Source organism: Carica papaya, chromosome 8 (assembly GCF_054855325.1).
Source record: "Carica papaya isolate Zhongbai chromosome 8, ASM5485532v1, whole genome shotgun sequence".
NCBI lineage: Eukaryota > Viridiplantae > Streptophyta > Magnoliopsida > Brassicales > Caricaceae > Carica > Carica papaya.
In genome coordinates, this window is record NC_142316.1 from 34,452,758 (window position 1) to 34,474,504 (window position 21,747).

Here is a 21,747-nt window from a genome sequence, read left to right on the forward strand (position 1 = left end):
AAAATAAAGAGATTAGACTATATTATTAAAAAGAGGGACGACGTGTTCTTTTCAGTTTTAGAAAAAAAAAAATTAACAAAATAGAGTAAGATAAAATCGATATTATATTATGTTAGTGTTGATACTATTTTATATGCATTTTGAGACGAATAAAGATTTTTGGTATCTCAAAAATCTCACTCAATTAATGAATTTTTTTTTAAAAAAAAAAAATAACAGACATTGAAAGTGTAGAATTCGAGAAATCTTTTGAATTTTATTCAAATTTTTTACAGACAGAATATCGAATTAGTTGATAACGTAGTAAGTTAGGATATTCTCGTTAAATACTATAAGTATGTATTTTAACCCATTAGAGATTTATTTATATGAATATGAATTTAGGATTAAAAAAATAATAATAATTTAAAATTTATTTTTATTCATAAAAGTATCAATTATTCCAATTTAAACATGTACTTTATAACCCATAGGGTTTGGTTGGGCTAAAAATTTTAGGCCATGTAATTGAAAAAAGAAATTTAATTATTTAAATTTTTTTTTTGAAATGTTGGGCTAAGTATATAAAATTGGGAAAAATTGACATTTCAAAGCATTCGATTAAATATTATTATTAATTTTAATGATGGCATGTACGATATGTCATAAAAATTGGGTGACATGAAATTCCAATTTCAGAATAAATTAATTATTATAAGTTAATTTGGTGTCGTACTTTTATTAATAGTTGGTAAGAATTTCACTTTATAAACTTTATTGGGTAGCTCAAATTGTTGTTAACATATTAATACAATTATAGTATCATATCAAAATACATACCAATTATTTAAATTGTCAAAATTTTATAAATAGTTCTAAATTAAATGTTGTGAGATTTAATACCAAAAATAGGAAAAAAAAAGGGTTCAAATACTAAAAATATAAATTTATATATATATATATTTAGCCATAAATTTTAGCATATATATATATATATAAACATATTTTCAATGTTTGTAGTATTCACATTCCAATTTATAATAAGTACGAGGGTGTATTGGTCCTTAATTATTATTATCAATCGGGGCACTATTTGATTATCATTGTATAAGAAAAAGGTAATGATTTCATGTGAGAATTAATTTTGAAGTTTTTATTTATAATGAATTTCTAATTATTGATGAAAATCGAGGAAATAATTTATTAAATATAATTTTTACCGTAATTTCTCAAGTACGAAAATTTTAAATTAGATTAATTGGCATAACGTAAATAAATAAATAAAAATTAATTTATATTTAATTAAATAATTAATACGTTTCTTTTTTTATATTAAATAATAAAAATTAGCGCGATGCATCTTTCGAAATAAAACTCTAGACAATATATTCAAATTTCAATCTTAGCAAGGAGTTTTAATTTTTTTTCAAAAACATAAAATAGTAAAACTTCTGGGTAATTTGGAAATATATTGGCCATGATCAAGGGCAGTTTTTCAATTCAATTATATATATATATATATATGTAAAACTGGTATCAGAGGATGTAATTAGAGGAGTAGCTAGCAATCTCTATAGCTTTCAAAAGAACTACATGAGATGCTCAAGCATCTCTAGAGGACTCAAGCGCAAAGTTGACCATCTCCTTCGTTGATCTGCTCGAAAAGGACAAAAAGGAAGATTACAAAAAAGTTACCAGACAGTACAGTATTGCTTCTCACATGGAGGAAGTATTGTGTCCAATTATGGGGCATGGTTATGGAAAATTGAGGGAGAAAGAGGTACAGTTCCAGTTCTAAACAGTCGTGGAGACTTGATTTTCCTCGGCAAGAAATATCTGGGTTTATGCTTGAGACTCTAGCCCTGCCGGTTTCGAGTTAAGAAGTGGTTGTAAAGCTTTCACCACAATAGTCATGTTTGGTCGAAAATCTGCCTCATATTGAACGCACAGCGCTGCAACTGCTGCTAACTATGGTATTTTGGAGAATTATGTCAAAATTTTTTCAAATTTGCAGCACAAGTAGAATGTAAATGAGTAAGTTTAATAGATACTAACCTTGGCAATAGCCTTTGGTGGGTAGTCATTGTTGAGTTTGGGATCTACGCATTGCTTCACTTTATCTTCGCTCAATCTTGGAGTTGCCTTGATTATTCAGAACAACAAAAGATAAGACAAATGTAGAAGCAAAAGATTGTGTGTAACGGGCGAAAGTTTTTGTTGGGTTTGGTTAAATTTTTATGAAGAAATTAAAGAGAGGTTCTTGGAGAAATTTAAAACAAATCAATCAAATTTGTAATGTAAGTTTAACTGGCTTGTACTCTCTGAAATAGTGATGAAATAGGGAAAGCAAACACACCCAAGTAACAAGACTTTGTTGGCCTTTAGGCATTGTATGATCTACTGGTTTTCTTCCTGTCAGTAGCTCTAGAAGAACAACACCAAAACTGTAAACATCACTCTTTTGTGTTATCTGTCCTGTCATTGCATACCTGCACAGCAGCCAAGCTTCATGTGTGAAAAAACAAAAGGCAATAATACTGACAATTATCATTTCCTAATTCATCGTCTTCACCCTCTAACTCAAATATCTTTCTTTTTTGTTAGTTACTATATTAGATAGTGACTCAAAATTTTTTTTTTTCTCAGTCAGGAGTTCAATTCTCCATCTTAACCTAGTTTAAGATTAAAATGAAAAGTTATACTATATTCTACAATTTAAGTGTTCATGAATTTCTCATACTATAATAACCAACTTTAATCATTATAGTTTATTCAAAAATACAATATCATATTAGCTACATCTTGTTATGATATTTTCTTTCCTACATAATCATTATCTAAGACAACATAATTGACATTAGTGAATCTCCCTTTTCCAATTATGTGGTCCTCTAGGCTTCCACCCCCATAAAGACTAGATTTATGTAGCTTAATGACAGGGTGAAGAAAATAGATTCATGAACAAAAGATTCACTATTCTATCAACGTGACCACAAGCAGCAAGTACGTATTCTCATTGGACCACAATTATTCAAGTTGCAGCTATAACATCTCCACAGGATGTACGAGTTGTCCATGGCATTCAATAAGAATGCGAGAAAGTTCCATACATGTCATTTGATCTGCCAATCACCAATACCCTCTTACCCATTTTTTACTAACTTGGTAATAAAAAGATTTTTACCCCATGAATAGGTATGTAAAATTTGATGGGTTCAACTCAAAATCTTGTAAGAAAAGTATATGAAATTATATAGAAAGATTTTTAGTTAGACCGGTATCGTACAGGCCCATTAGGTAAGATATGATCTTGGTTAATTTTTTCTCTAGATGTTCATCTAAAAATCCGGAGAAAACTAGTATATATACATTAAAATGTGTGAGGAAGTGAAAGAGAAAGGCTTACTCAGGAGCATGGTAACCAAAAGTTCCCAAGACTCTGGTAGAATGCAATCGAGCTGCCGTGTCAGAAGACTGGTTTGTCAAGTTGAAATCTGCAATTTTCGCCATGAAATCATCGAAGAGCAGTACATTGCTTGATCTCACATCGCGATGAACTATCGGCGGCTGAACCTTCTCGTGCAGATACTCCAGCCCTTTGGCCGCACCATAAGCAATTTTAACTCTCTGGTTCCAGCTGAGTACTGGACCCGGCTCCGCCCCTTGTACACCTTTCCTCCCTGTAATTTCATCGAACACCATCGACTCAAAAATGAAATTCAAGGAGAAAAAAAAAAAGCAGAGGGCATGGATGATCAACGAGGAAAATTAGAATTACCATGCAATACATCATGTAAAGATCCAAGTGTGGCAAACTGGTATACCAAAATTCTATTATTGGCTTCCAAACAGTATCCCATTAGCTCAACGAAATGCTCGTGTTTAAGCCTCGAAACGATTGATAACTGTAAAGCAGGTGATCAGGAATTGTTGGGTCGTGGAGTTTTTAACTTTGTTAGAAAATTTAGGGAGAAAATTAACCTGCGTAGCGAAGTCGGAGTCGGGCTCTGAAGAACTGGTGTCTAGTTTCTTGATGGCGGCCGCCGCGCCGTTGAACTGGCCGTAGAAAACTCGGCCGTAAGAGCCTTCTCCGATCAACGCCTTGGAACCGAAATTGGATGTAATCCGATTTAATTCATCTAATGGAACAACTGGGATTTCGATGGGTAAAACCTTTTGTGGAGCTCCAGATTTCACCACATTCGAACTCCTTGGCTCTCCCCTCTCGCTGCCTATCACGCCATAACCAAACACGATAAGAAAACGACACTGTTTCAAAAGACTTGGACGAGTTTTCAAGGATCGAAATGCAATTTTTTTAAAAAAAAATTTATTACCGCCATTGTACGGATTCCCTGCCTTGGGAGGGGCTGTATACTGGTTAGAAGGGGGGCCGTTGGTTTCCTCCTCGGCACCTCCGCAGCAGAACATATTTCAAACCCTGAACACCCAAACCTCAAACGTCCATGCGACGAATGGATCCTCTCAAAAACTTCAATCCAACACCCCAATCCTCTGCAATTCCAAAATCATCAAACATCAACAGACCCAAGTCACGAAAGAGAAATGTGTGGAATCCAAAACTCGTTCGAGAATCGAAAATAATAATTCCCTGCGTCTCCAACAATACCAAATCAAAAAAAGGAGACGGATGCAAACAAATTCTATCGAGAGAAACCCCAAAGGGAAAACACAACGGTTTCGAATTACCTGATGGATTAAATAATTAACGGCTTGCCATGATTAATGAAGACAGAGGAAGACCTAAAAAGCGCGTGATCCGATCAGACAGCAACAAGGATAAGAGGAGATCGAGAATTGAAAACTGATAAACAGGAAAAAAAAAAAAACAAAAACAAAATTAATAGGAAGAGGAAGGGAAAGAAAGAAAAAGAGAGAAGAAAAACAGAGAAAAAAAAACAGTAATGTTGTTTAATCTCTGTTTTAGCTCTCGGTTCTTTCTCTGAGTCAGAAAGGAAGGAGGAAGGGAAGAGGAGCAGAGGGCGGCATGTGTTGTTTCTGTTTCGCGGGAAATTCGGTTCCTTTAATAACCAACTCGTCTCTGTACGTGCATTCACGTTTGCACTCCTTTCTTGCCTTCGATTTCTTTACGAGGGGTATTTTTGTAATTAGATGCGATCATCCGACGGTTGAGATTGTTCCTGATTGGGTTTAATTGGTGTTCGTGGGGCCAAGTGAATCATCAAACCGTCCGTTGTTGTTCTCGTTGATCATTCCTTTATATATGATCAGCCATGCATGCATGTCTGTCGCCACCTTGCTTTTTTTTTTTTTTTAAGCTCAAGATTATGCATGGCGACGACTACCATTTGAGAATTTCTTTTCATTATAAACAAATTTTTTTTACAAAAAAAAATTATATATTTTATTAATTAATTATACGAGGTATATAAACTAATTATAATTTATTTGGACCCATCTTATTTATATAGAACGAAAAATAATTAAAACCTAAAAAAAAAAAAAAAAAAAAATTTAAGAGAACAATTGAGTATATAGAAGTTGTTGAAATTATATTTTGTCCCTTTAGATAAAACTCGTTATTTATTTATTTTTATTAATAAAATAATAATAATAATGTTTTAATTTGCATAGAAATGGGTTTTGTATATATGTATGATGTGTGTGTATGAAGACAAGACAACATGGTATGACACGGGAAGTCCGACCAGACAGAGACATTGGCTGGCCTGCCTTTCTCATCTACCAAACTCTCCAAGAATTTCTCTTCACTCATGTTCAATGTTAGAAACTCAATTTTTAATTTTTCAGATTCAAGTTGTAATTATACCAAAATACCAAAGACTTTATATATATAATTACCCTTATTTTTCTTCTTATCTACCATATATATACATATATATATAGAGAGAGAGAGAGAGAGAGGTATGTATCAGAGAAACCAATTGGGGAAAAAAAAGAAGAAGAAAATCAGATGCAAACCAAAATAAATGGCAGAAGAAACTGGAAATTTTCCATTTACACAAGCATTTTCAGGAGTGGTAAAATGAGAGCTCCCTACAAATTTGTTCCACTTCCTGCCACACAATGCACTGAATACAGGAAAGGCTCAGGCCAATCTGAAACCTGCCGTAGCCAACATAAATGGCTGCTGCAGCACTAATCTTTCAGCAATCAAATCACAAATCATTCATTTTCCTACACTAAATTTCAACCATCCGATAGCCAGTGCTAAGCTGACACATACATAGGAAACCCAGCCTCGGCTTTTGCAGTACATTATGCGAACAAATGAAGGAAAATCAAAGCCAGAAAAACAGTTAAAGTTCCACCCTTCACCGATTAGATGCGTCTTCGAATACTATACATATCGCCTTCGAATTTCTCCAGTCTCATTCTTCCTTCCATATTCGACCGGTAACTCTTAACTTCAGCTCTTGCCTATCTCCACCGGAGAAGTAGAGAGCCAAATTCCTTTGGATAATCAACCCGTCCTGGCTATCACGAACCTTTCTATGGCTGTCACGGATGCTCCTCGGAGTTCCTTGCCAGATTAGCTTGCGGCCATTGGCACCAACTTCTAAACTGTAGCTGAACTTCTTTGCCTCATTATCATCACCCATAAAACGTAAGAAAGCCATGTAGACCGGTGCCATGCCAAGCTGGAAAGCCTCAAAGTGCAGGCAGAACTGTCTTCCAAAACAGTTAAATACCTATGCAGATTCCAAAATGGAAGATGAAAATTAATACGATTTTGAACACAAAGATTAAAATTTTCCAGAAAGAACCAATGCTTACAAAGACAATGCATTGATTTTAATTTCATATATATCTGCAGATGAATCCAAAGGGAAAATGGCTTAACACTTCATTTTGCTACTTGCCAATTTTAATGGGGCACATCCAAGGAATATCTAAGAATTAGAAATTTAGGACCCTAGAACTAGAACTCCCAACATAGGAGTTATGCCATTTAAGCAAAGTGGCAAAGACGGGAAATTACTCACCATTGTAAGAAATATCTAGAATCATATTTGCAGAATTCACATCAGAGGGATTTACCACTGCCAATGAGCACCTAAGGAGTTTAAATGTGATTCAACTTCAACATCATGTGACCACAATATCCTTCCCATCTCTCAAAAAAAAAAAAACAAAAAGACAAAAAAAAAACAAAAATATTAGGACCATATCTCATAACTGTTTGACCTTTTCTTTTATCATGATAGGTTTGGTAAATTATGCTTAAAGTTTTCAAAACAAACAGGTGGTAATAGAATTACCATATCTTCCTTTTTTTTTTTTTGTTGGAGAAATACACATCGTGAAAAAACTAAATCTGATATTAGCCCGATGTGACTACTCTAACTAAGGAAGCTTGACCACCATAGAATATTTTTTTTGTTAGAATCGTAATGGTTCACTGAGATGAAATCTTGATCACCGTAACTCCATCAACATACTAATAACCTAATACCCTAGACCCACAGACACAAGCATTATGAGTCGGCAACCAACAATTTATATATGCTCATAAAATGACAAAATTTATATCATTAGTGAGGTTTGGACTTATGGCCTGTGAGCGACACATTTAGAATTTTAACCACTACATCACCATACAAGCAGTAGAATAACAGTATCTTACTAACCAAAGTAATTGACTAGCCAACTTCTTCATAACCAGTGTGTGTGTGTGTGGCTAAGAAAAAATTATCGCAGATTAAACTTACAGTAAGCATCCATGTGGCATTTTCAACTTCATGAGGATTTGATTTGACATAACGGTGATTGAAGGTGCAGCCATCGTGCATATCAACTTTATGATCATCCTTAAGATGAGATACAAGGGCTGGAATGTCACCAGTGACAGAACATTCAGACCCAGCATAAGGGCAGTTGTATGGTCGGAATCGACAGTGTTGCTCATGCTTGAGCTTGCTGTAGTATGGAAAAATATCATGACAACCTAAGCTCTGATATCTGCAAGGAAGTTCCAAGGATTCTGCAACTTTTTCCAAAGCCAAACACCGTATATTTCCAAGATCATAGCGACACGTGGGGCAGCAATTGTGCACTCTAATCTTGCAGTTTGAACATAAAGTGTGGCCATTTGGGCACTAAAACATACAAGATTAGACAAAAATATTCAAATATTTAATATTGACATAAAAGTTATAATGCACAGCCTTAGAAAGATATAAATAACATAATAAAGAAGATCAAATGAAATAATGTTCCAGATTTAAAATGTAAACGTGGAGGTCAATTGAAAGATTGGAGACAACAGAAAACATATGGTGAAGCAATTAAGTGGTACAATCAAAGTTCAAGAACTTCCTTCCTGGCTGAAACTACTATGAACCAATCAGTGGAATGAGAAGTCATCCTAATACAGCAATTACATCTTTTCAAACTCCTCTATATGTTTCCCTAGACCCTTTTGAGAATAATGTGACAGAAGTTCTACATATGCTTCTGATTTAACAAAAAGAATTTAAAAAACTACAAATGCTCTTCAAATCTCTCTCTTTTTAGGGAAAAAGAAACAACTGCTCCAGCAGCTTATGCTTCTTGTGACTGTATGAAGCAATCACTTTCACAGGATGGGCAGATTGTGAAATTTTGGGAGAATATTTTGGTGTGAAGAGCAGCCATGAAAGACATGCTTCCCAAACATCTATGCCATTGCTAGATCTGAAGATGTTAAGATAGGGAAGTCTCTCGTGGAGAATGTCGAGGCATATGCTTGCCTCTATGTGGTTTTCGCATGAGAAGCTAATTGGCTGCAACCCTACCATGGATTATCTGAGGAAGAAAGGCTGCATCATTATGGATGGGTTCTCCCTGTGCCTAAAATATCACAACTCCTCTATCATCTTTTAATAAGCCATTGTGGGAGACGGATATAAGATTCAACAATCGATTTATTGGACCTTCAGTTAGATGGTGAGTAGATCTCTTGGCTGAATTTAAAGATTGGAATGGAATTCATATAAACAAATCCGAAAAGAAGATCATCTCTCTTACCCATCTGGCATTTTTTGCCTATTTGGGGTGGGGAGAGAGATTTTTAGGGCCCTTGTTCTGAAGTTGGCATATTTAAAGACGTACGGCTCAAAACCTTGCAAAGTTTGTTCAGGGATCATTCTCTCTTAAAAGAAGACAATCTCAAATACCTTATCAGTGTTTTTTTTCCCTTAACCACCCAAAGCAGCACCATAATTCTTAAACACGTATTTCATCTCAATTTTTCTTACATTAACTGGTATCTGAGTGAATTTTTTACTCAAATGTGTATATCATCTCTAGGGGGATCTATTAGATCCTTCTACAACCACCTGACAAAAAGAGAGGTCACAAGTAGAGGCTTTCCATCCAAGCAAATTTGGAAGGTTAATGCATGCCCAGATTGTCTTTTTTGCATGGGAGGCAGTTAAAGGGTGCATTCTAACTCTGGGTAAGCTGATTAGGAGGGGAAGGATTCTGGCGAGCTGTTACTTGTGCAAAAGGGACGCGTAGTTGTGCAACTATATTCTATTGTGGTGTCCCTTTGTCTACAGACTTGAGACCCTTGCTTATGGCATCTTGGGCATTAATTGGGTGATGACTGTCTCCGTTAGGAAGGAGATTTGGGCATGGAAAGGAATCAACGGTGTGAAGAAGCACATTAGCCTTATTCCCCTTGCCACCTTTTGGGTGGTACAAAAGGAAAGAAATATGAGAGCTTTTGAGGGCAAGGAAGTGCGTTTTAATAGTGTTAAGGATATTTGGTTCCAAAACCTAGGTTTATTTATTAAGAGTCATCTTCTTACTCTTTTGAGGATCTTGGGGGATCTTATTAACATTTTGATTAATATGTAAATATTTTTTATATTGGGTTTGCACCCACTTGATGCTTATAAATGAATCTCACTATATTTTTTATTTTGAGAAAGCCAGACTTGAGAAGTTTATGGTGATTACTTTTTTCCCTAGTTTTGATAGATTAATTATGGAAGATTGTGGATCTTTGGCTTGCAGCACCTATACTCGTGCATAAAAATTTTCTGGACATTAATGCATGATAAAGAGGAAATCTAAATTATGTGTGGAAGTTAGAGTAAATATTTCTTTGCGAGCAGCTTCTCAGCACAAACATCAGATAGTAGATATAAAAAATCAGTCAAAACAAAATTGATCAATATATATGCTTTAGGGATGAGAACTAAAAAAAAAACTGCAACAACACGTAAACTTCAAGAACAGACCTGGTGAATAGGAGGGTACATTAGATTTGTGCACACGGGACACTCAAGCAGCTCATACACACCATTGTTTGAATGAAGTCCAGCTTTCCCAGCAATACTAACAGCTGGTTTTGCAGGTGTGCTATTAGTCTCAGTTTTTGCCATTGAAATGTCATAATCTGCAACAGCCGGATGAGATTCAAGAACTTCTTTGCAAGCACTACCTCCAGGAGCCATAATGATCCAGATCTAAAGAAATATTAACTCAATTACTACAACTTGGTGGTTTTAGCATCTGTATCACTGTTCACTGGTAATTGGCCTGTAACAGAGATGAACACTGAGAGTTAGATTTTATTTTTAAATCTAATCAGGATTCCAGCCAAAAGGGAAGAAATAGCAGCAATCTAGGCATAACATTTTTATTGCAAGTAAATAAATAAAATATGGTACTTAAACACTTGCACAATACTACTTTGGGAAGCAGCCATTGACTGAACCCAATTAGAGAATTTAAGCTTTTTATTCAATACTTGCGAATCCTCACATGTTTATGCTGCATCCAACCATTAAGGATAAAAGATTACTGTTCCAAATTCAAATAAAATTTGTGCCCTTTCAAAGGCATTGTTAAAAGCAGCAGAATAAAAGATATGGGGTGGCAATAGATTTCTAAAACTAACCAAGGAACTTCTACCTAAAGGAAACCTAGCCAAGGAACTGCATCTAGATTGAAACATACATTCTTGTAAATTGAACGATAAACCAAGTTCGTAAAAGATGAATACGGACTGCTACTAAAACAACTATGAATTGTTAAATGCTAATAAAGGATCTCAATTTTACATGCGACTGAGAAAGCAAAACATCAGCAGAGGCGAAGACACAACATGTGCTGTTTTCTAATGCCAAATTTTATCATACAAATATATAACAAATTCAGGCCATATGCAATAAGACTGCACAACAAATATCAGGAATAATTTCTTAAGCCCAGATTTAAAAGCATCAGTCACAGCCAAAATGAAGAAAAATCATGCATAAAGAAAATTGGTTCACTGACAAAACAATTGGCACCACGAAATATAAAGAAGAAAAGCCAGCTTAGATCACAATCGTAAAATGAATGCTAATTGCCTAAGACACCTTACGTTTAAGATTAATTTCTTTCCCTATGTGCCTGACTGCTAAATCTCCTACATCTTTGAGCAAGTAAGGAAATTGAGAAACCATCAACCAACATAAAAAGCGAGTATGACTAAAACGGAATGCGGTTAAAGAAGAAGCCCAAACTGCATTTCGTATTGCTCAATTAATTACCATTTCCAATGATATGGGACTGAACCATCCACGAACTACCTTATATACGCATATCAACTAGCAGCTAATCAACACAGAGGAGGATTATGGTCAACACAAACAGCCATTTCAAAATCGCAACCAAGTTATCGTCTCCCAATCAAATATAAAGCACAGAGATGTCAATCAAAGGACCAAGAAATGAGACAAGCAACACCGAAACAAAACAAAACAAAACCCATTCCCAAGCTCCAACAAATGTTTCCTCCTTCCAAAACAAACTTAAAAACTAGGTTTCACCAAACGCGGCATCTGGCATTCGAGGTTCACCGTCAAAAAATCAAACACGAGCAGCACCGAGACAACACAAAAACGAGGCAAAACAAAAAAAAAACAAAAACATTCCTAGTTTCCAGCGCAGATATCCTTCTTCTTTTCCACCAATCAAAAGAAAAACAAGGTGAAAAGAAAAGAACAAAGACAATAAAAGATAGCATAGACAGAAAAGAAAACACGGAGAGATACCTAGTTTTGAGATTTCCAAGCCTAGTGTCCTCAGATACAATCAAATCAACGCCATAATCTCTAGGTTCTGCAACAAATTCTGATTCGACAACAAAATATAAAAATAGGTTAGGGAAGAAGAAATTAAAGGTGTAAACAAACAAAAATCGCACACGAGCTCCTGAACTTACGCGAGTTAGCAGGATATGAAAATTGAAAAGAAAATGGCGTCTTCTTATACCGGTGGAGACCATGAATGGTCTTGGTTGTCTCTATGCGAATTTGCTAATACATATCAGAATACACGAACGTGAGCTTTTATTTTATTTATTTATTTATTTTTTTTAATTATTACCTTATTTAGTTCCTATTATTTGGTCATGAGTAGACCAATCTGCCCCTTCCCGCACGCTGCGTTTTAAATTTTTTCATAATATATTTTTTTCAAAAATAAAAAATTTGTTTTATTTTTTTAATTAATTATTACAGAAATTATTTTCTTTTCAAAACTAAATAAAATATTTTATTTTATATTATTATGTATTTTATATTTTATAATCCACACAACAAGTTGTAGAAACATACTTAAAATACACACACACACATATGTATACACACGCACACGTGCGAAAATGTGTGTGTTTTTTTGGTCGTGTAGGACTTATCCTTATATTGAATTGGGACGAATCATACATTTTTCCAATCAACATAATAACTCTGAGGACAAAAAATATTAAATATATTATATCACGAAGTTATTTATTATAAATTGACTCGTAATTTTTTTATTATAATTTAGTTTATAATATTTATGTTTTATTTATATATATATATATATAAAAGCCAAATATGCCGGCAACCTTATTTATTATTTCTTTTAAAAAAGAAAAAAGTATAATTACTGTTGTAATTTCTTTATAGCTTAATATAGTGTACAAGCCAAATTTAATATAATTATATAATTATAAATTCCACCTTTTTTTTAAATTTAAAAAAAAAAAAAAAAAAAAAAAAAAAAAGTGGTCCTGCTCAGGGTCACCTACCCTATACGTGGGAGGGTCAGAGTCCACCTATATCTATATATATACATATATATATATATATAGTACCATTTCATATTTTTTAATTATTGCTTTTAATCATTTAACAATTATATTTTTCTCCTTATTATTTTTATTTAAAATTATATATTTTTTTTTCCAATTTAGACAAAGTCAAGCCACTAAATCTAATTTAAAATTTTTAAAAATGTTTATAATATATAAAAATAATATCATGCCTCTCCATTTATATTATGCATTTGCTACTCGTGGGATACAAACAAATTTACATGGTCGTATGTGCCTTCTTCTCTGTCATCATATCCGACACCATATCCACAATAGGTATGGTATACCTTTCGCGTGCATGTACATGTGCATGTACATACATACATACATATATATATGCGTACATGTATATGTTATAACATGGGTATGTATGCATGTATTTGTCTTACGACCACATTTTTAAGACTCATCAAGATATTAATTTTTGAATGGTATTTTTTTAAAAAAAAAAAATTAATTAGGTCCAAACCATCATATAATTTATTATATATTATATTTAATAAAAAAATAATTAGAAAATCAATTATAAAAAGATTAAAGAACAAGACACAAACCAAAAGGCAGAGAAGGTCCAAAACTCTGGCTTTGTCCCCAAAAAACTTCTTATAAAAATTTCACAGACATGAACACCCTAAATATAAAAAGACAAAGTTTTGACAAATGATTTATGCCTTTCCAACCAAAATCTCTGCATCTCCATGGTGATTTGAGGTGGTATTGCACTCTCACTTTTTAACACAAAGCAAACTATACACACACACACACATTTGTACTAATTTCATGACCGCAACTTACACCCATAAGATAATTTGAATGAACAATATACACGCACTTCTATACTAATCTTAAGCCTTCAACTTAGACCTATATGATAATATATCTCTGTTGTTCATATTGCGACAGCAAGATTCCTCAATTACCGAATTAAATGGAAATGTATTCGAAAAGAAATGTAAAGAAAACTATTAATTTCTTCGTAATGTAGACAAAAGGAACCGTGTGTGCTGAATATTAGACCAAGAAAATGAATAGGAAAAGTCGTTGTAACTTCTTAAAATTTCATATTCCACCTTGACCGCTGTAAATTTAAATAATCGAAAATATATTGTTGCGAATAAGTTGAAGAAGTAAAATAAATACTATCCTGCCTATCATAAACAAAGCAATAGCACATATGAAAAGCTTGCAATACATTTGAACAGGAAATTGATGGTTCAGTTGTATGCACCCTTACTATCTACGAATAAGAGGAACACTCTGTGACTTTTAGGAAGTATCACAACATTTTACTACCGATAGCATTATTGACTTTTTCTATTCGTTACATGTAGATTCTAGTATCCCATCAAAACAATATATACTAAACCAGTCTAGATTTTAAGAACAAAGTTTGTGATTGAAAATCTTACGTAAGAAATGTATGTAAGTTTCAAAAACTTCACATAATAGCTAACGCTCATTACAATAACATGAACTTAAAATTTTAAATTTAGTGGTTTAAGTCTTAAATTTATTGGTCAGTGGTGTTTGAGCGAGTTCTAGAGCATGTACTAACCTATACTCTACATCATTGCTCTTTTGGATCTTGCAAGGTTTTTTTATTGTGATATTTTTATTATTTTTTATGATTGTGATATTTGTAATCTTGATGAGGATGTCAAAGATTTAAGCAGTGGAGATCATTATATTTCAATCGAATATTGAAAATGTCTGTGATTGTTAAGTTTTATATAATAACTCAAATCACTCGCCACCAATAATTTGAACTTGATATTTTGAAATTTAACTCAAATACAACTATGTGAACATGTAAGCAAGCAGCGAAAACCAACATCAAAAGCAAAATTCTACATGTATACAACATCTACTTGCCCCTCCTCCTCCCTTAACAAAGAACTCAAATCTTTCTTGACCTTTCTAAAGTTGTACCGATGTTGCTGTTTGCTTCATGACTCACAACAGATTTTGTTATTCCTTTTCCTTTTACGGAATTTCCTGTGAAAACACAAAATGCCATTTAATCACAATTCATTAGCGAGAGTTTGCAGTTCCTTAAAAACCATTCTTAGCATAACCTTCAATGTAACAATTAATCTATGTCAAAGTAACGTTCAAGTCCCACCTCTATGTCTCTGTCACTCTCATCTTGGATCTCACCTTCAAGGCCTCCATCCACCATGCTCAAAATTCTTCCACTTCGCTCTGCAATTTTAACCTTTGCCTCCTCTTCAGCATTGTGATAGTCAAGCGTCAGCACCATCAATAATGCAAAAAGATCACTTGCAATGTCTAGTTGTTAATTTCCCTCTCCTGCAGTCATGTTGCAATGAAAAGATTCTTGCATCCTCCAAATCTAATGAGCCAGTTCACTCCAAGAAGCTAAATTCACATCGCAAAAAACTTCCTCACTCGAAAAAGAAGAGCTTCAATGAAAATCTTGATAGTGGGAAATAATCTACTAGATTTAACACCAAAATTACATATATCAAAACGGTATATGTAGATAAAATAAGGAAAATCATAATTTTCCAGAACATATTTAATGAAGACCAATGTGTTTTTTTTTTTTTTCAGAATCTCTCTAACTTACTTCTGCAAAGCCAGTAGCACTGAGCATCTTCATCACTGTCTTCATCCTCATTATCATCACCACTATCCTCCTGATACAGTAAAAGTAATGAATTACAAACATTGATGTGGGGGAAAAGCATTTAAATAGCAAAAGGAATCAAAATACAACCCAATACTTTGACATTTACTATAGTAAAAAAGGGGAAAATCATCAGTATTTGTTCAGATGTAAATAGAAGAAAGATTCTCAAATTTAGTTAAAGATCAAGTGATGAGAATGACACTCGAAAGGATACTTAAATTTCCAATCAACCATTTACACGAAAAGCCAACTCAATACATGCTCCTTTTTAGTAACGCTATATGAATATTTCTAGATTCCAACCATCTTAACCCTTGAACATTCAAATTCTTTTACGTTTAAATCCCTCCTACAACATGCAATTTTAAGAACAGAAAGGAAGAAAAAAGAAGCCTAAAAATTTCCAGTAATGCGTATTAATTCCACAATTTGAACCTTCCATGTTGTAGAAGTTAAAGAAAATAGAATCATATCAGTAATATATCGATCAACCGAGGCATGTGGAGATTACAATTGACAGTAGCAACATCAAGTAAGGGTAACATAAACCTCCAAATCAAAAACTGGCTGCTAATCATCTTCATCTGAATCCCCAAAATCACAACTAATATCCAATAAGGCAGTGTCCATTTGCTTCTCTAATCTTTGCAGGCGTCCGTCGCGCGTGCTTGCCTCTGATTTGGCGGTAAGTCTTGTCGTCTTCCTCCTCCACGTTGTCTCCTCTGATCCTCTACTGTTTTCTATCTGTGTTTCGTTGTTCATCAGACAGTTTAAGGCAAAACGGCGACGTTTTATAACAAAATATAGCCAAGTATTTAAAATTAAATTAAATGATGAAATAAAATTATATTCTTTTGTCTATAGAAATTGTTTAGGAAATTAATTTCAACGCTTTAATATGTACGGTGATCTGAGCGCTCATACAGAAGTCTCACCCTCTGAGTATCACACTGAAGCTAGTCCCCTGCAACGAAATTGACCCGACAAAGCTTGCAGGATCCAATTCGCATTCGCTCGCCACAAACACAACATCGTCATCATCCGAGTAACGAAAAACCTGCTTGACCATGGTCGAGTAGAATCTTTTTTTCTCTGAGACGATTTTCAAGTAAATCTTGATTCAGTTCGAATAACATCGCTGTTTCATACGATGCTTAAAGCTGTACAGATTCTCGGTTCATCTTCTGGGCTTATTCCACTAAGATTGAAGAAGCCGCACAACGCCGGCGGTGGTCTTTCTTTCATCTCTGTTTCTCCCAAACCGGTGTCTCCGCTATCTTGTTCCGGGAGCAAGAAAATCTCAAATTCTGTGCTCTTGCGTGCCTTTTCTATTCGGAGAACTCGTTTTAGATCGATTCGAATGTACGCGACTAGGGCCGACTCAGAACCAGATGGCAGTTCTCCTTCTACATCTTCTTCTACATCGTCCCTTGTGGGTCAGTCAACTGTGAGTGCTTTTTTGTTGCTCAGACACCTAAAGATCAATAGATACTGTTTCAATTTTCTCCTCTGTCTATATTCTTTTCTGGAATGTGAATTGATAATGCGGGAAAATGAGAATTCATTTTTAGCGGTGTTAATGATTTTTACTCTGCTATTACATTGTTGTCTTGGTTAGATTTTAGGTAATTCGTGTTTCAATTGCTGGTTTGTTTGGTTATGAGTATCTTCATTGTGGGAATTTTCTGTTCTTAGGCTATGGTTGGGAAGATGAATTTTATATATGGAGTTCATTGGAAAATTCAGGTTTAAAGGTTGAGATTCCTGATAAAATGATAAAACTTAAGTCATTAGAATCAATACAGTTCAAATTCAGTTTATTGAATATTTCCTCTATAATAATGTAGAACTTCCTCTATTCGAATAATGTAGTAAGACAGATCAGCTTCAAAAAGAAATAGTATGCCACATATTTTGTGGTTAGTTTGTCCGGAGAAAATGATTTTTCTGACATATAACTTATTTTGAGTTGATTAAGCCACAATTATTTGCAGGAAATTGTTCGTAAGATCAAATTCTGTCAGTGGTGTGGCAGTCCAACGAAGCATGAGATACCAGACGGAGAGGAGAAGATGAGAGCTATCTGCATGCATTGTGGGAAAATTGCATATCAAAACCCTAAAATGGTATAGTTTTTGAGATGGGGCTTCTGTTTTTTTGCTTCTGTTGCATATTTCAACCTGAACATAGTTGGGACAATTTTTTAATCTTTGGATGAGTCATCTATGCTGCATGTTGCTACTGAAATAAAGCCGAAAGGCATTTGAACTTTGAATAGCATAAAATAGCTTTTGCTTTTGGAAAAAACAACTTCAATTTGCCAAAACCATCTTATTTTATTTAGATTGCTTGTTTTCGATGTTGACCAAGTTATATAAATATAAAGTACAAGCAAATTGGTTTATATGATTTTCCAGCGTGATGTCCTGAAACCTTATGGCTTCCTAGAGAACAATAAACAAATTTTTAGTTGCTTTCAGAATATGATTCGGACATACTCGATGTGTGCATGCATCCCCACACCACACACACTCACGCACAACAAACATGCATACATGCATCGACATATATTTATATTTGTACTATATGCATTTAACTATATGTACATACAAATATCTGAACATAGAAAACTAAAAGATAGAGGTTAATGTTGCTACTTCGTCCATGTTAGTATGAAGGGAATGTTGCATGTGGACAATGCCAAAGATAGGAACTAGATGGTAACAAAAACATGAACGATTTTCATTTTCTTATATTTCATATTTATGGAAAAGAAAATGCTGATCTATAATAAAGATAAAAAAGGCTGACCAGGCTTTGGGTTAACTTCATTTGATTTCCGAAAATCACTATCGTTTATATTATTTCCTCTTTTCCTCTGTAAGCTATTTTTGGCAGAGAAAAGCTCATGCTGGCATTGAACTTTTGATGTCATGGCATGTCTTAGTTTTCTCATTTCTATGAGATCCTTGTATTTCAAGAGTGAATTTATCACAAATGTGATTTAATTTTACTCAGATTTTCTTAAATGGTACTTCTAGGTTGTTGGCTGCCTTATCGAGCATGAGAAAAAAGTTCTACTCTGTAAGCGTAACATTCAACCATCTCATGGTCTATGGTACGTGCTTGCAGAAACTGTGAAATATGCGTTATCATTCGGTAGTTCTAAATATGATTGTTTAATGTATATTTCATACTGGCTTCAAAAATTTATAGATAACGGGTAGTATTGACATAGGACTCTTCCTGCTGGTTACATGGAAATGGGAGAGTCAGCTGCTGAAGGAGCAATTAGGGAGACTTGGGAAGAGGCAGGTGCTGAAGTGGAAGTTTTGTCACCTTTTGCACAATTGGACATCCCTCTTATTGGACAAGTAAGAAAAAAGTGTCATTGCATTAATCAGACATTGTGTTCTGTGAACAAATTAAAATATGTTGTCTTTATGGCTTATTTTGAGCAGACTTACCTTATATTCTTAGCAAAGTTGAAGAAGCCACACTTCTCACCAGGTCCAGAATCATTAGAGTGTCGTCTTTTTTCGCTGGATGATATACCTTTTAATTCTCTGGCATTTTCATCAATTTTTGTTACATTAAATTTGGTAAGGACTTAATGTGAATAACACAAATTTTCTTCATTTGGATATTTTTGTGGTAATATCTCATGTCTTCTCCCTTTCCTGCTGCAGTATGTTGAAGATGTTAAAAATGGAAAAGTGAAGTTTCACTATGGTGTTATCAATAAAAGGTGTACTTCTGTTTTTCATCATTTGAAACATAATATTTCCAAGAATTGTTGCAGCAGATGAGAATAGTTGTTGGCTATTAGCATGTGAAAGGAGCACAACTTTTTAGATCAAGCTCCTAGTAGTGACAGTGAGGGCTTCAGTTTTTGAATAGTTCAAATCTGCCCATCTAGAAATATATTTTGGATTCAGAATGGGGTGCTGATTGTGGTGGCTTGATGAAACTGGTGGTTATGCTTTTGTGTGTGTCAGGCATCTGGTGCAGAGATGCTTATTTGTTATAAAGGACTTTATGGAGGAGCACACTGTCGGTTGTCCCCCTCCTCCTAATCCTAATTGCCTTTTCTGCTGATATGACATGGCTAAAATGATCTATAGTCTATATTTGGAGAAAATGATTTTTATTTGTGGACTTTCATTTTGAAATCTAATCATAGTTGATGAGAATTCCTTTCAAATTGATAAAAATTAATATCTTAGACAGGAGTTAGATAATGTATTTCAAATTGAATTTAGAAATGGTAAAACTTTAAATACATTGTCTGATTCACTTGAATTTGTCTTGGACAGAAATTTTATTATTTTAGGAAGAATTTTCATTTATTTGTAATTTCGATGAATTAAGCTCATTCGTTCTAAATATAGCAATGTAAATTTCCGAAGGGTAGAGAAGGCTCATGTAATTGAATTGAATGCTTTGGCCATTTGGATTCATATAAGAAATACCATCTGCATTGTAAATCTGCTGTTGATCTCATGCAGGTCTGTGTTCAATTAGTTGCAATAAAATTGGGATGAGCTGGCTGGATGTACTAACAGCTAATCACTTTAGTAGATTTTTGTTTCCTTAGGTTTCCTGAGTTGCAACTTTTTGTATTCGTATCTATGAGATACCATATTTATGTATCTGGGTAGGCTCAGTGGATAATTATTTGTTTTCTGATGCTTGTTGGCAGGCCTGGCAGTCGTCCTTCTGATATTCGCGCCTATACTCTTGATTACCATTTTCAGTCCTGATGATCGGGTGATTCCCTGTGTTGTGAAGATCCCCATTAATCTTTTGTTTGCTTTATCATCCAGTAAAACATGTAATTAAATCTGTTTTATTTTCCTTTTGTCATTCTTCTCATTTTCCTATATTTGAGTCTGTAGCAGGATTCTATGGTGTTAAGAAACTAAAAGAACTTCTGAGAGTGGAGCCGTAGTTGCCCAAATTGGAGAGCAGTTGTATATCAATGTCAAAGCCGGCATCACCTCATATTGTCTGGGTACACAATTTTTCAAGTACGTCAGTTGAATTCCGGAAAGAATAAATTCTCACTGTCTGCTCTCGGAAAATTCGAGTCAGAGCCTATTTTTGTTTAGGGACTGGCTCCAGTGTTCCTGCTGATCACGGACACAGATCCGGATGAACTTGCATTCTACCGGAGGTTGAGTAAATCTCTTCCAAGATAAATTCTTGGAGGATTTGCTAGCAGATATCGTTGTTTATGCCGATTTGACAATTTGTAATCATTTGGTTGTGCATAGTGTGATCATCTTAAGGGAATTTTGCTTTTCCCATTATTTGCAATATACCATAACTCAGTGTTTGAAAGATTTGTACAGATTTCAATATTTAAGAAGTCTCATGTTCTTTGATGCTTCGTGTTGAAAGAGAGTTTGCAGGTTTAGGGTATGTTTTTCCTTTTACAATTTCGGCTATTACAAAAAGAAAGGAGTATATCCCTCTCCCTTAGTGTCTTTCCACTTCCGTCGTTCAGGAAGAAACACTTCGCCTAATTTTTTTGAATCTCGGCCCTCCCCACTAAAAAATGACGTTACTGACCATTGAACAAACTTGGTTGACGAACATGATTTATGCGCCGCTAATGTAGTGGCTTGTCGAGCATTTGACAAACTCACACCATCCATTTCAAATGGGATATGTCCCGTGGACACACGAGCAATCCAACTCGTAGGATTTCTTTTTCCTCTTCCCATTCTGACTTCTGTAAGTTTTTCGGTAATAGAGAGATATGCGAGAACTCTTATTCATATCTTACCATTTCTTCGGATAATAAACTATTCGTATTTCTTTCATAACATCAGAATATATTTCAATTTTATCTTTATCTTTACCGAATATCTTTTTTAAAAAAATATATTTCCATATTACTTAAAATATATAAAAAATAAAAAATAAATAATAAATAATTTATCACTAATAAAAAATAAAATATATATATACACACTTTATATTATAT

The 21,747-nt window shown here is 34.2% G+C and overlaps 3 protein-coding genes and 1 long non-coding RNA gene across 11 annotated transcripts; 1 reads left to right on the forward strand and 3 right to left on the reverse strand.

Annotated features, from left to right (window-relative positions):
• Positions 1–1,528: 1,528 nt before the first annotated feature.
• Positions 1,529–4,991, reverse strand: LOC110811748 (Protein kinase superfamily protein). Of its 2 annotated transcripts, none has more exons than XM_088210137.1 (8): positions 4,690–4,991; positions 4,317–4,494; positions 3,961–4,211; positions 3,758–3,884; positions 3,386–3,659; positions 2,336–2,468; positions 2,035–2,121; positions 1,529–1,947 (listed from the first exon to the last, which is right to left on the reverse strand). In XM_088210137.1, exons 2-8 carry the CDS (start codon positions 4,408–4,410, stop codon positions 1,822–1,824), a joined length of 1,092 nt encoding a protein of 363 aa, XP_088066263.1. In that variant the 5' UTR covers positions 4,411–4,494; positions 4,690–4,991; the 3' UTR covers positions 1,529–1,821. The 2 variants fall into 2 exon arrangements, with proteins under 2 accessions (XP_088066263.1, XP_088066264.1); XM_088210138.1 differs by having other exon boundaries at positions 4,317–4,591.
• A 961-nt stretch (positions 4,992–5,952) lies between these two features.
• Positions 5,953–12,309, reverse strand: LOC110811721 (Protein with RING/U-box and TRAF-like domain). Its single transcript, XM_022038289.2, has 5 exons — positions 12,185–12,309; positions 12,015–12,093; positions 10,212–10,512; positions 7,695–8,081; positions 5,953–6,674 (listed from the first exon to the last, which is right to left on the reverse strand). Exons 3-5 carry the CDS (start codon positions 10,425–10,427, stop codon positions 6,354–6,356), a joined length of 924 nt encoding a protein of 307 aa, XP_021893981.2. The 5' UTR covers positions 10,428–10,512; positions 12,015–12,093; positions 12,185–12,309; the 3' UTR covers positions 5,953–6,353.
• Positions 12,310–14,849: 2,540 nt separating this feature from the next.
• On the reverse strand, positions 14,850–16,528 carry LOC110811759 (uncharacterized). Of its 4 annotated transcripts, none has more exons than XR_002539197.2 (4): positions 16,191–16,528; positions 15,693–15,762; positions 15,225–15,557; positions 14,850–15,097 (listed from the first exon to the last, which is right to left on the reverse strand). It is a non-coding gene; the product is annotated as an uncharacterized LOC110811759 (long non-coding RNA). The 4 variants fall into 4 exon arrangements; XR_002539199.2 differs by having other exon boundaries at positions 16,305–16,527; XR_002539198.2 differs by having other exon boundaries at positions 15,225–15,502; positions 16,191–16,526.
• A 169-nt stretch (positions 16,529–16,697) lies between these two features.
• On the forward strand, positions 16,698–21,142 carry NUDX23 (nudix hydrolase homolog 23). 4 transcript variants are annotated; one of them, XM_088209544.1, is made up of 8 exons: positions 16,704–17,202; positions 17,750–17,881; positions 18,797–18,873; positions 18,994–19,129; positions 19,217–19,357; positions 19,445–19,503; positions 20,458–20,525; positions 20,654–21,142. In XM_088209544.1, the coding sequence occupies exons 1-7, from the start codon at positions 16,906–16,908 to the stop codon at positions 20,516–20,518; spliced, it is 903 nt and encodes a 300-aa protein (XP_088065670.1). In that variant the 5' UTR covers positions 16,704–16,905; the 3' UTR covers positions 20,519–20,525; positions 20,654–21,142. The 4 variants fall into 4 exon arrangements, with proteins under 4 accessions (XP_088065672.1, XP_088065671.1, XP_088065670.1 ...); XM_088209543.1 differs by having other exon boundaries at positions 16,706–17,202; positions 20,657–21,142; XM_088209546.1 differs by lacking the exon at positions 19,217–19,357 and having other exon boundaries at positions 16,698–17,202.
• Positions 21,143–21,747: the final 605 nt, after the last annotated feature.